The following is a 14,405-nucleotide window of genomic DNA, read 5'->3' as shown; positions in this document are numbered from 1 at the left end:
GGCATCGCTATGTTCACTGTGCCTATATCCTCCTGAGACCCGTGTATGGCAATTTGTCCAATATATTGGACATTAGCTTTTAAGCCAGTACTCCCGCGCCGAAAGATTCATCTTCATAAAACCCACTTGTCCAATACATTCGACAACTGGTGGCGCCATCTGTGCACGTTTTTTGAAATTAAACTGCTCACTTTCCCGCCAAAACAATTCGAAAACGGCGGCGTTCAGCGGCGCGGCGTTCTATGGCACCTGCCGGAGAAGTAAGTGTTGTTTCTGCGATTTTACGTACTTTGAATGCGTAAATTTTGTTGGATATCAACAAAAATAGAACAGAAAACATGTAGATATCATAATTATAACTCTACGTGACCTAACTTTTTTGTGCTTTCAATCTGATTTCACGTGTCCAATACGTTGGACGCTGGGACTCAGCCCGGTTATTTTGACCGCGCTTTTGAGATGGCTTTCGCATTAACTGTAAACGAATACTGCTGGTATTTAACGGCTCGGGACAAAATAACGTCTTTTTTGTTGTAGGAGACAGGCCTCGCGTTCCTCATGAGACGGCCGAAGCAGTTTTACAAAGAATTGCACAAGCCAACAGATCAGTTGGTTGGTTTAGTTGGTTTATGGGGTTTAACGTCCCAAAGCAACTAAGGCTATGAGAGACGCCGTAGTGAAGGGCTCCGGAAATGTCGACCACCTGGGGTTCTTTAACGTGCACTAGACATCGCACAGTACACGGGCCTCTAGAATTTCTCCTCCAAAGAAATTCCAGCCGCCGCGGCCGGGATCGAACCCGCGTCTTTTGGGTCAGCAGCCGAGCACCTTAACCACTGAGCCACCGCGGCGGCCTCCAACACATCAGACATTGACCTATCGGACAGCGACGACGACACTATTGCCGATCCAAAAACAGCAAGAAATCCAAGAAACGTCAAGAAGAAAGAAACATCAAGGAAAAAAAAAGCAAGAAACAGAGAGTGACAGTGAAGTTGAGTGGAGCCCACCATCAAAGCAAGCTCGACGAGGAGAGACCAACAAAAGTGCCTACCACTTCCCAAGGCTGTCTGACGCGGCTAACGCTGCGCGCGGCAGGTTTGAGGGGTGCTCCATGAAAACAAAGTTTTTTTGCACAAAATGTCAGCAGTTCTGCATAACAAAAGACAGAAGATGCTTCGAAAAGGCACACAGCAAGTGAGCACAGCGAAACTTTTTTATTCAGTTGACGTATATTTTGCTACTTTGAATTTTGTCATAATAAAGTATTTTTTTCGCACAACTTTCACAGCTTTATCTGAAGTATTTTGTGGCACGCCCACTGGTTGGGAAAATACGGCTTGAGTCCTAGTGTCCAATATATTGGACATCGTGCTGAGCTGAAACTATTAGTTCTGTTGAGAAAATATCTCTCACTTTTCACCTTTGTACTCCTACCAGCTTATTCTGAAACCCTACAAAGTTTTTGTGCACTCAAATTCAGTTCGGGTCTCAGGAGGATATAAAGAGTGACAACGCGCGAAAGGCAGACCATAGGAAACACGTGTAGTTCGCAGTGGTTCGCAACGGAAGCTTTGCGGCTTTCTGTGCACAGTCGCGTACAGTGCTGCGCAGGTTAGTGCCCTAAGGCCCATGAGAATAAATAAAGAACAGATACATTGTCAAATATGGTGTGGAAAAGTGAGAGCTGTTACTGCCTTATACTTATTGAGGTGTTTGTTAAAGTGCATTGTCTTTTATACTTGCAGCATTAAACACTTCTATTAATTGGTTTCAATATGTTTTTACTTCGGCTGCTGCATTGTGCCATTTATTTCACATGACTGATGTTTGCCGCGTTCTTTTTTATTTCAGAAATCCTGTGGGTGGGAAGATTACGGATGTGTGTCCCAAGCTTGCCACATTTGAAGAGTCACATTTAAGAAATTTTCCGAATGTAACCCATTGCTCTGCTGGTGTATCATCAACCACAATAAAATATGCGTGCTATGCATCAAATTTTTTTTTGGTTTTATTGCATCGCGCGGAGTGAAAAAAGCACGCATGCACCATATATGTGAATATTCGAGGAAGATCCGCCAATGGACGTACTCAAATGGACGTCCGTCGGCGGGCGAACCGTATACCTTTGGCCACCTTTCGGACGGCCGACGGACGTCTACCGGCTATTTGCGGATGCTCAGCGGACGTACAGAACATCCGAAACAGACCTCTGTCGGCCGTCTGAAGGATATCGGTGGTTGCTTGGGATAAAAACAGACGCATGCACTGATCAAAATATTCGTGGCAAAAATCTTCAGCAAAGTTTTTAACAAAACCGTTGCAGAATTGAGCACCTTAGATAGGCTCTCCGCTGTGGGGAAAAAAATTGGGTGCTCAAATTTCAGTGATGGGTCTCTTTAACCACACCTGGTTAGCAAATGCTAAGTGAGCCATGAAAAGACATCGGGACGCACTTTTTTGTGACAAACCAGGAAGATCCGAAGATGTTGAAGGACTTCGAGAAGGTGTCATTGTAAATGAGGCCCGTGTAGATGCTGAAGATGCCCATGAGCAGGATGATGTAGCGGCCGCCAAAAACGGTGTTCCAAATCTGTTTCACGCATTGCAGAAGGAACCCAGGGGCTAATGTCAATGCAGCACAACCGAAAAGACTCATATGCAAGGTTTTATTTTGTAATTAATTAATCACCTTAAATTCTGATGTAGATGTAAAAAAAAAGATGCATTAGGAGTTGTACATAAAAAGAGACAGAAAAAAAGGCTGGTTATTTAAGGAAAGTAAATCTGTTCAATAAAAGCTCAGTTTACTTCAAGTGTGAGTATCTCTGCTGATGTAACCATTAAAAAGTTAACACTTTTACAGAATCCAGCAACCATTTTAGGCTTTATGGAAAGGGGAATAAGTTTTGAACAAATCGTTTCACTTGAAAAACCAGCACAGTTGACCCAATACAATGATACCCAGTTCATCCTCTCTCTTTTAAATGTCACAGTTCCAATTTCAAGAAGCCCCATGATGACATTGACAATTCTTGAGAAGAAAACGTCCAGATGAAATATATTCCGAGTCGCACGAATAGCAGAGATTAAAATAGAATCAAACACAACTGAAAGCTTAAACAGTATTGAATGCAAAAATCGTCCCCTTAGCTATCACACAACAGCCACTGAAGTGCTAGATTCTGATCATATGAGCCAACTTAATGTCCAAAGCTGCTTCACAGAACATATATGCGGCGCCATTCATAGCTACTACTACAACTATTTTGCAATCAACTAACAAGACAGAACCCCAGATATTGGCTATAACAGGTGCCCCAGCTAAATGTAACCAAGTTTTTAAGAAAGAATGGTGTCCTAGGTGAATGAACAACCGAATGCCATTGAGAGCAGCGTGGTGCAGTCAGCAGCATTTTTTTTTATTCTGCAAAGTTAGTTCTTTAGCAAACACTAACATCTAAAATAATGACTTCGGGCAAAAAGTGTCAATTTGCAAGTTGAACATTGTGGTGGACAACAGCAGACTGAAATGTTTACGACAAGGTACCATTTATGCGGATCTTTTTACCTGTATAAAAGAGAGTCCACAAAATATAAAAACAATCGTGATAGGGGTGCTACCTCGGCACCGCAGGACCCGCTCTGAAAACAAAGTTTGCTCATCTCCAGAGCACTGTCCCCAAAGCAGCTCTGCATTTGCAGTGCCTGCTAGATATGCACCACCAACTGCTAACCCACTGGCAGGCTCTCTTTTCAAGCTGACAAATCTATGTGAAAGGTGCCCTCCTGTAAACAAACACAATCTACAAGTTCCAAATTTACAATTTTTTTCGAAGCCTATACCAAAGAAAGGTCAGCTTAAGTATTTACCAATTACCTAACTTTGCAGAATGAAGAAAATATTGAATCACACAACTCTCAACAGCACTAGGTTGGTTTCAGTCTCCTAAACCATTCCCACCTTTCTTTTGAAAACCTGGTTACATTTACCTGGAACACTGTTGGTCAAATGTTTTAGGGGAATCCCCCAAGGTGGAGTAGATTTGTAATAAGTTGGTCAAATGGATTTGTTGGTCAAATGTAAAAACATTTGACCAACACTGTTCCCATTTCGAGTTATTGATCAATTCTCTCTCATCCTACCATAAGCTTGCCGTCCCGGTTAGCTCAGTTGGTAGAGCGACTGCTCCGGTGAAGCGGTGGTCCCGGGTTCGAACCCCGGACCAGGACGAATTTTTCTTTAACTACGAAGTTTCTGAGAAAGCTGTATAGCTTTCCTTTGTAGCCGTATGGCTGCGCTTGGGTGGATGTCAGTGAGTAATTACTCTCTTATTACCTAGAACACCTGGTATAATCATACAAAAAAAATAAAAGGTGTCCAATGCTCACCTCGTTGTTTGACTTCATGGCCAGCAGTGCCTTCTCTTTCAGCACCATCCACAGAGAAAACAGGAACATGAGCATGCCGTGGCCAGCATCACCGAACATCACCGCAAACAGGAACGGAAAGGTGATGATGGTGAACGGAGCTGCACCAAAGAGAGAAAAGAATGAGCTCCGCTGCCTCCTGACCAGAAAGAGGACTGCACGCTGGTCTATTTGGTGCCATTCCATACTTACACAAGCAGTGTAATGTTTTCATGACCCATTTCCCACCGCAAGAAAGACTAGTCTCGGTGTGACAGCCAGTCTTCTGTATCTTGAAGAATGTATATACATCGCAAAAAACGGACAGCAGAGGAGACACAAACAACAGGACTTGCGCTGACAAACAACAGGACTGAGATGTCCTGTTGTTTGTGTCTCCTCTGCTGTCCCTGTTTTTTGCGCTGCATATACTCTCCTTAAGATGAGCCGCCGACTAGCCCATAACAAAATTTTGAGCCTTCTGTACTTGTCTACCTTGTCTGTATTGTGCCAGCAGTGCACTAGGAACTCTCAGACTGCAAAGAATGCAATGCTCTAAATAAAAAGTATTTCAGCATTGGAAACTTCTCTTTTTCACAGCGTAAAAAAATGGGCTCGTGAAATCGGTGCCCCACATCTTTATGAACTAAATAAAAAACGACAAGCAAGAAGACGATCCTCTTCACTCATAGTTTACAGGCACTGGTATGCTGGTGGTAGTATACAGTGAAAACTTGATAACATGTACCTTGTGGGACCAGAGAAAAAGCATGCACAAAACGGAAACGTGCCCTAACTGAAAACAACTTAAATATATCTCAGTTCTCTACGAAGGAAGGTAGAACATAGGACCACAGAAATTCATTGTTTTTGACTACCACTGAGGCAATCATGCAGCTAGATTAGTGCAAAAGGCACTCAAATTAGGCCCCGCCTGTTCTATATTAGGCCTCGTATTTGGGAGAGCAGGTAAAGCACGAACAGCGTGCATGCAGTTTCACCAATGGTAAAGCCCAGGTTGTCTTAAACTTCCTCGTTGGTGCTGCGTCCATAGGACGACGTTTTATCAGTGACAGAGGCAACAATGTCACTAGCAGACAGGCATCGTCGCCAGCAGTAAACAACAAGCAGAGATTCGTCCCAACGATAGACGTGCTGGAAGTGCGGTCACCTGGAAAGCACTATTGTCTAGGCATGGGAAGCATGCAATTCATGACAATGCCAATAACAAGACAAGGCAATGAGATGAGCCACCTGGTTAAACCGTGTTGACTTGTGTTTTTTTTTTGCCTGCCAATCAATTCTTCATTTTCACGAGCACACTTCACTACAACTGGCAGCTTCAAAAGCTTACTTTCTGCTGTATGGTTCTACACGAAGCCACCAGTAAATTTATTTACAACATGTACACAGTTCATGTTTTCCCCATTCAAATAAACAATCTAGAAGGAAGTAGAGTGTCAGCTGAAATTGTTGCAGCTATACTGCATGAAGCCACTGCAGCACAAAGCATAGATCCCACTACAGTCAGCCCTCGATAATGCCAAACTCAAAGGGCTTTCAAAACAGCTTCGAAATATGCACAGTTTGAAATAAGGGGAGCCTTTCTAACAAACTCAATGCTGAAGGGCCCACAGTGCTAGTTAAAATAAATTTGAAGTTTAAATTAACTGACCGCTAATTAATGAGCATATTGCCACACTGCTGACACTCATAAATGGCTGCCTACATGGCATAATGAGAAGGTCTTCCACTGCCTAGCATAAAGCGGCCGACTCACCTGGGTTCACCTCCCGGTAGCTTGGCACAGCGTATGCATCTACAATGCTCTGGAATCCCACCGTGAAGCGGTTCGTCCGGTTATAAGTGGGCGGAGTCTCCTTGGTCTCCATGCGGTTCAAAATGGATGGCACGGTGCTGCCGCTGCGGTCCTGGAAAGAAGAAAAAAAAAAACCCTCAGCACACACACACTGCACTTGCAACAGGGCAAACAGCACTGATGGCAGCAACATTGTTGCTGCTGCAGTATGTTGCAATGATGTTGCCCAAATGTGTTACATGTCAATAAATATAAATGGTGCAATGATATCATTAGCGATTAACTTTACTTATTCGGAATTTTTATGTTAAAAACAAGCCTTCTCTCACCATATCGCTTTGCAGAGGAGAATACCTAACTTTTGTCCATCCTAAACTAGAATACGCTTCAGCAATATGAGATTCTCACTAGCCTGACCTCTCCTAGCAAAAAAATTAGTCGTATCACCCGCTCATCACCTCTCCAGCCATATTAGTTATCATAATGCAGTCTACGCCCCCATCGCAAGAACTACCGCTCATTCCAGATTCTTTTTCATCAAGTCATCCCGGGACTGGAATGATCTTGCACAGGATGCTGTGCATCTTATCAATGCCATCCATTTTCAGAATGTTATCAACACCATTGTTGTTGAACTGCCATGTCCATCCCTCATGTAGTGCCCCATACCAGGGGCCGCTGAGCTATTACAAAAAAAAAAGAAAGGAATGAAGCGACAGGAGCCACTCAAAGAAGGTGCTCCAAACCATTGGCACTGACTCATTTTCATGACACTGCGGTTAATCCAATTCATCATCATCAGCCTGACTATGCTCACTGCAGGGCGAAGGCCTCTCCCACATCTCTCAAATTAACCCTGTCCTTTGCCAGCTGCACCCACAGTGTCCCCGCAAATTTCTTAACTCATCCGCCCACAAGATGACCAAGATAGCCGCTGGTCCTTAAGGGTAACGGAGTGGATTCCAAGAGAAGGCAAGTGTAGCAGGGGGCAGCAGAAATTCAATTCAGCCATGGTTTATCCCCTTTTATCTGCCACCCCCTGCGATGTCATGTCAGCAGGTAAAAGGGGATTAACCACGACGCCATGAGAATCAGTCAACACCGTTGGCTGGATTCCAAGAGAAAGCAAACGTAGGAGGGGACGGCAGAAAGTTAGGTGGGCGGATGAGATTAAGAAGTTTGCGGGGATACGGTGGCTGCAACTGGCAAGGGACAGGGTCAGTTGGAGAGACATGGGAGAGGCCTTTGCCCTGCAGTGGGTGTAGTCAGGCTGATGATGATGATGATGATGATGATGATGATGATTGGCTGGAGGGACTCTGAGTGGCACCTGACGCTTCGTTGTTGAGTTGTATCTGACTATAGAGCCAACATGGAGGTTATTACAGGGCCTCTCGTCTCTTTAGGCTCCTACTATAGAAAACAACATGGCTAAGAGTAGATCAGTTGTATTGCAGACCTAGTGATGTCTCACCTTGGGAGAGCTCTTTGCTCAGGCTAGACCTAACTTGCATGACATTGCAGACCCAAAAAGAGGGCAGGAAGCCTGAACCAAGAGCATAGCTGCATTCCTCTGCTGTACAGCTTGTACAGCTGCTGCTGCTCTTATTCACTCCTGACAAAAACTCAAGTCAGTCAGCCGCCTACGTCAACATTATTAGAACTACAGCAATATTTTTTGAGGCTGCATTAGTGCAAATGGGCAATGGTTTAGTAATAAGGGCAATAGTTTATTGGTTGCCTGGCAGAGCTCAGTGGAAACCTGTATGCAAACTGCTGGTGGCAGCCCAGACTGACCGTTCCTCGATGCAGCGCCATCTGGATCTTTTCAAGGTCGGAGATGGCACACCAGCACTCTGCTATGAGGCACTTCTGGGTCACGTCCAGGTTGAACAGGTTCAGGGCATGGTAGATGGCCTTGATCTTCCGCACCTTAATGAACCAGTTTCTGATGTTCTTGGCCGCGGCAACCAGCACCCGGTGTCGGTGGTCCTTCGTCTGGCCCAGCACCTGTGAAAAACGCAAAGCAGACCATTTCCCACAAATGCTGCTCAGTTGAGTCCTTCTTTAGAAAAGAAAATGGGCCAAGGAAAAAATTTTACAAACTGCAAGTTCCATCAACTAAGGCCTAAAACTGCCGGTCTTGCTATGGCTGCACACGATTGTGTGTGCAGCCATGTACCACATCAGGTACCACATCAACCCAACTATCATACACAGAAGCATGGCAGTACATAGAACTAGTCTCCGGTTAACCTAACATTGGTCAAATGTTTAGGGGAATCCCTCAAGGTGGAGTAGATATGTAATAAGGGAGTAATTATCATTGACATCCACCCGAGCGCAGCCATATGGCTACAAAGGAAAGCTATACAGCTTCCTCAGAAACTTCGTGGTTAAAGAAAAATTCCCCTAAACATTTGACCAACACAGTTCCCACTTAAAGTTATTGATCAATTTGCTCTCGCCCTACCATAAGCTTGCCATCTCGGTTAGCTCAATTGGTAGAGCGACTGCTCCGGTGAAGCGGTGGTCCTGGTTTCGAATCCCGAACCAGAACAAATTTTTCTTTAACTACGAAGTTTCTGTGCAAGCTGTTTAGCTTTCCTTTGTAGCCGTATGGCTGCGCTCGGGCAGATGCCAGTGAGCAATTACTTCCTTATTATTAACCTAACATTATAGGAAAACTGCATGACAGTTTTCATGCACTAAAGGCGAGAAAGTGTGCACTGCCTTTAACGATGAAAAATGATGAGCTGCTTTCAGCTGATGTGTAGTCAGCAATGAAGGAAAGGACTAATCAGAACCGACAGGGCTGTGTGGACAATGAATGATCCCTTCCTAAAGTGCTTGCACAAACATGCTCACAGATGCTGATCACGGTCTGACCACTTTTCAAAGAAACAGTCTGCACGAAGACACACACCGCCAGCACTCACACACCGTATTCAGGTCTTCAATGCGGGTCATCACGCCAATGGACATCTCCCTTCGATCGGCTGGCGTCTCAGGGCAAGGGTAGAGGGTCGCACGAAACCTGGGCAACAATTTCAGATTAAACACTTTCTGACCTAACTGAGCCAAGGAATACTGGGCACAAGTGGTAGGCAGCAATTTAACTGCTATGTTCCACTACTTTGGTAGGCGTTTTCAATAACCAGTTTGAAAAACCACTATAAAAATTAGAGCGGTGTAAAAAAACTACAGTGTACTCAGAACAAAAGTACTGCAAGCCTGCAATGATTTCATAGTATTTCAGACAACACACAAATGACAACATCAACATCTGGAATGATGCTCATCTCTGCATAAACCCCCATGTGTGAAAAGTGGAAAGTTTTGACATATGTGATAGCCTGCCTGTGCTACTGTTGTGTTGTGTAGGATATTATGGAACATGCGCTACGGAATTCAGTTCCATCGCCATCACCAATCCTACACGTGGATGACCTCTGTGCGAGCGTGGACTGCCCTACCTTTTCTGTAAAAGACAGCACGGGTGTTCCCTCCACTGCGCAACCTGGCCGAGCATCTCCCTTCGACGATGTCATCTTCGATCTACCGGTCATCTTAAAGCCAAGTTCTGTGACGTCACCCACGGATCGTATAAAAGCAATGCCTACACAGCGGTCTGCCAGTGGGCTAGGAGACAGCGAAAGCGGCAGCATGCTGATCCGCTTCTTATTCTTCACGCAGGTACGTTTTCTTGAAAACGCACGTTGCGTCCGCTCTGATGACAGATTTTTGATGCTGTTTCCTCGCCCACACAATCGCGGTTTTCGTTATGTGTCTGTATCGTTGTATTCACAGCTTGTTTACTGCATTGCTAGTGTTGTCTTAAGCGGCGATGTGGAAACTAATCCTGGACCCTCTCACAGCAATCCCGGTTCAAAACCAGGGGTGGTATTCTCCCGGTGTCGCCTTTTGCGACATGTCGCAGTCGCACTTCGCTGATTGGCTCGAGCCGCGGTGACGGCGGCGTGACAACACGGATCCGCCTTCCTGCTACGTCGTCGTGACGTCGCCCCAATTTACTACGCTTAGTCGAACAACGGAATGCGCTGTAGCGATTCGCGCGGGCGACGGGCTACCGTTAGCGTACGAACGCAATCGGCAGTTGCGGCTTTTGCGCCCTTGGCGTGAAAACATGGCGACGTCCTTTCAAGCGAGAGCCGCCCGCTTCAGCCAATTCAGCAGTCCTTGCGATTCCGGTCGGCACGTTTACCGGCAACTACTGGTGTTGTTACTTTTCGCTATGACTTACCTTGCTTCGATGATAAAGTTTAAGCTGCAATTCAGCCTAGTTTTTTAGATACGCTCTCGATTCTGGAGCGCGCAAGCCTAATGGGACCTCCAGCTACACTGCTACCGTCTGCAGCTGCCCGAAACGCAGCCGAAACCTAGCACAACCGTCCGGAACGAAAGAAAAATAGATTTGGAGCTTTTTCGCGGTTTTTTATAGACTTAAATGAAGTAAAGCGAGTTTATATTAAATTTGCAAATGTTTTTTTGAACATTAGACGTCATGTGATGGCAAATATTCTTGCTATAAAAGATACGAAACTACTGCTGCTAGTGAATCAGCAGTGGTAAATTGTCGCTTCTCGGAGTGAATGAATGCACCGCAGACGAAAGTGCCGGCGGCTTTTTCCGTTTCTTCGAGCATCTGTAAGCACTTTTTTAGGCCCCGCCCATATGCGACATGTCGCAAAAGGCGACACCGGCAGAATACCACCCCAGGCACACGTTCTACATCTTCTTCCGTTAATGTTCAAGTAGCAAGCACTGATGACGCTTGCTCCACTTCCAATCAGCCAGCTATTAATGAAATGCTTGCCGAATTGCTTGCGGGCCAGAGAAAAATGGCCGAAGATATTGCAGATATAAAGCGTTTCCAGCAGAGAGTGAACTCTCGTTTTGAGGCACTTGAATCACGAGTCTCTGCTCTTGAGTCAAACCCGCCAACCTCGAACGGCGACGCAAGCGACGGGACCATGCAACACCAGTTGAAGTCGTTGTCTGAGGTTGTTAGCAAGCTTGTTTCAAGAAATGATGAGCTGGAAAACCGTTCTCGCAGAAACAATCTTATATTTCACGGTCTTGCTGAAGAAGATGAAGAAACTAACAAAGCTCTGTTCATTGCGGTGACTAAGGTATTCATCGATAAACTTCAGTTGGATTGTCCTAAAATAGAAAGGTATCATCGGCTAGGTAGAAAGCAGGAAGGGCGCCCTCGTCCTGTCATCGTTAAGCTACTCGACTTTCGGGAAAAAACTCAAGCGTTAAAAAATGCTCATAGGCTCAAAAATTCAGGCATTAGCTTATCCGAGGATTTCTCTGCTCACGTTCGATTGATCCGGAAAAAAATCTGGGATGCAACGCAATCTTATCGTGACAGTGGCTCGAAGGTTCATTTGCGTTATGACCACGTGTTTATTGATAGCGTGCGGTACAACTGGGATGATGTTGAGAAAAGTTTGGTCAAAGATTCGAAATCAACGCCCCCGGACACTGCTGCTGCTAATGCCACTGCTGCCAAGTCACCCGCAGATTCTGACTGACGGGACACCGCCGCCAACCTTCGTGTTCTGAACATTAATGCCAGAAGTTTAGTAAACAAGCTTCCAAATTTTATCTCTTTAATCCTAACTCATTCGCCTGATGTCATTGCGGTCACCGAAACGTGGCTACATGATGGTATAATTGACTCTGAAATAACTCCTCCAGGTTTCGTTGTAATTAGGGCGGACAGGCAGCATGGGAAAGGAGGCGGTGTCGCTCTCTTCATTAAGTCTAGTCTGAAATTTGTTGAAATTTCGGTCCCTGTCGAAATAGAGTCAACTTGGTGCAAACTCTACGTAGGTAACAAATCATTTGTTATCGGTGCGGTGTATCGACCACCAGGCACTTCCATAGACCACGTGCATTCTTTAAGTAACTTCGTGCATTCTCATCGTATCAGCAATCCAAATATAATTATCCTAGGAGACTTGAATCTTCCCGGAATTCATTGGCATACATTATCCATTACTGGTCACGACATTGCAATCAGTAATGAACTTGTCAATTTTTCTTTGTCATTTGGATTAAAACAGATAGTTGATAAGTCCACGAGGTCTTCGGCAATACTGGATCTGGTGTTTTTAAGCTCTTCTCTTTTCGCGACGAATTTTACATGCGAAGTCGTCGAGGGGATATCCGATCACAACGCTGTTCTTGTTTCGATCCCATGTTCTATTCCTTCCTCAAAACTAACTTATTCAACATTTCCGGATTTCAGTAGAGCAGACGACGTGGCTATCCTGGATTTATTAAGTGACGCATTTGAACAGTTTCAGCACCTTAGCATATCAGGTGACGTGAATTCTTCAGTAACATTTTTCGAAAACATTGTGAAGGTGTGTATTCAGCGTTTTGTTCCATTAAAAACTAAAAAGCAAAACCACAGTATGCCCTGGATAACAAGGGACATACTGCATCTTTCTCGCTGTGTTGCCAGACTACGCGTTTCCAAGCGCAATGGTAACCCTGAACTCTTGCAACAGTTCAGAGACGCTAAAGAAGAACTCCGTGCCAAAGTTCACTCGGGAAAAGATTTTTACTACAGAAATTCCTTGCCGCAATTAATGAAACACAATCCCCGCAAATTTTGGGCATCCATATTGCCACAGAGCACTAGTCCCAATACCTTCATTATTGATGATAAGCCGGTCTGTGACTCATTAGCTATAGCTACTAATTTCAACACATATTTTCAGTCGGTATTTACAAGAGATAACCTTGAAATGATTACTTTTCCTAGCAACTCTCAATGTTCTGTCGAAGATATTTCAATAAGCGTCGAAGGTGTTCTGAACCTCATTCTGAACATAAATCTGAAAAAAAGTAGTGGTCCTGATGATATCCCTAATGTATTTCTGCATCGTTACTCTCTTTGGACCAGCCGCTATTTGACTACCATCTTCCAGAAATCGCTATCATCCGCAACCGTCCCCGTAGCCTGGAAGCTTGCAAAAGTTATTCCCCTGTTTAAAGCTGGCAGCACCCAAATCTTGTCCAACTATCGCCCCATTTCGTTAACTTCACACTCATGCAAATTACTAGAACATATCATTCATAAGCACGTTACAGAATTTCTTGAAGCTAACAATATCTTGTGCAAATTTCAGCATGGGTTTCGGCGCGGGCTCAGTACCATTTCACAACTTGTAGAATTCACGCACGACATTGCTAGTTCCCTCGACACGGGCTCACAAATCGACACTTTATTTATCGACCTTTCTAAAGCTTTTGACACCGTTCTCCACAGCAAACTTCTTTGTAAACTTAATGCAATACTCAAAAACCCGTTACTGGTAGACTGGATATCAAGTTTTCTTTCTAATCGTACACAGTATGTTTCTTTCAACTCCTGTTCATCTGAAACTGTTAATGTATCATCCGGTGTACCACAAGGATCTGTGCTCGGGCCACTGTTGTTCTTATTATACATTAATGATTTGCCAGAAAATATTATTTCTAAAATTCGGTTGTATGCAGACGATTGTGTCATATACAGTTCAATTAACACCCCTGAGGATCACGCGCAACTAAATCAGTCATTCGTGTCATTCTGCTCATGGTGTGAAACATGGCAAATGCAAATAAACTTTCGTAAATCTGTATACATGTCATTCTGTAATCGCACAATACCATCTTCTTACACCTACTCATTCAAAGATAACTCTCTGAATCAAGTGTCCGAGTACAAATATTTAGGTCTTCTTTTTTCTTCTAACTTGTCCTGGTCAAAGCATATTAACACAATATCCAATAATGCAATGCGGAGGCTCGGTTATCTAAAACGTACACTAAGTGTTGCCCCACAAGAAACTAAACTGGTAACATACAAAGCTTTAATTCGTCCACTTTTGGAGTATGGGTCAATAATCTAAAATCCTCATAAACAGTCCGATATCAGTAAGCTGGAATCCGTCCAAAGGAAAGCAGTACGGTTTATTTGCCGACGGTATGACAGACATTTTTCCCTCCTTTGTACCCGCCGCGACAATGAATGTTTAAAATATTTTCATGGTATTGTTAATTCATCCCGCTTTGCTTCACTGTCTGAGTATTTGCATTTTTCAGCATCTTCATCTACAAGGAGCTACCACCCATTGAATGTAACACCCATTCA

The 14,405-nt window shown here is 44.3% G+C and overlaps 2 protein-coding genes across 2 annotated transcripts in view; one reads left to right on the top strand and one right to left on the bottom strand.

Moving 5' to 3' along the window:
• LOC149339103 (V-type proton ATPase 116 kDa subunit a 1-like) overlaps nucleotides 1-14,405 on the bottom strand; it is a 52,348-nt gene that overhangs the window by 20,640 nt on the left and 17,303 nt on the right. The window contains exons 8-12 of the mRNA XM_089547921.1: nucleotides 9,173-9,266; nucleotides 8,027-8,239; nucleotides 6,191-6,341; nucleotides 4,393-4,532; nucleotides 2,457-2,593 (exon numbers count right to left, since the gene is read on the bottom strand). Of these exons, the coding sequence (XP_089404047.1) occupies nucleotides 2,457-2,593; nucleotides 4,393-4,532; nucleotides 6,191-6,341; nucleotides 8,027-8,239; nucleotides 9,173-9,266 (735 nt within the window). The remainder of the gene's footprint in view (nucleotides 1-2,456; nucleotides 2,594-4,392; nucleotides 4,533-6,190; nucleotides 6,342-8,026; nucleotides 8,240-9,172; nucleotides 9,267-14,405) is intronic.
• On the top strand, nucleotides 9,845-12,159 carry LOC149339104 (uncharacterized). The gene is made up of 2 exons (XM_089550002.1): nucleotides 9,845-9,925; nucleotides 10,957-12,159. The coding sequence occupies exons 1-2, from the start codon at nucleotides 9,845-9,847 to the stop codon at nucleotides 11,788-11,790; spliced, it is 915 nt and encodes a 304-aa protein (XP_089406128.1). The 3' UTR covers nucleotides 11,791-12,159.

Source organism: Amblyomma mixtum, chromosome 6 (genome assembly GCF_055824585.1).
Source record: "Amblyomma mixtum isolate Tamu chromosome 6, ASM5582458v1, whole genome shotgun sequence".
Classification (NCBI taxonomy): Eukaryota; Metazoa; Arthropoda; class Arachnida; order Ixodida; family Ixodidae; genus Amblyomma; species Amblyomma mixtum.
This window is presented reverse-complemented; position numbering and strand designations above follow the sequence as displayed.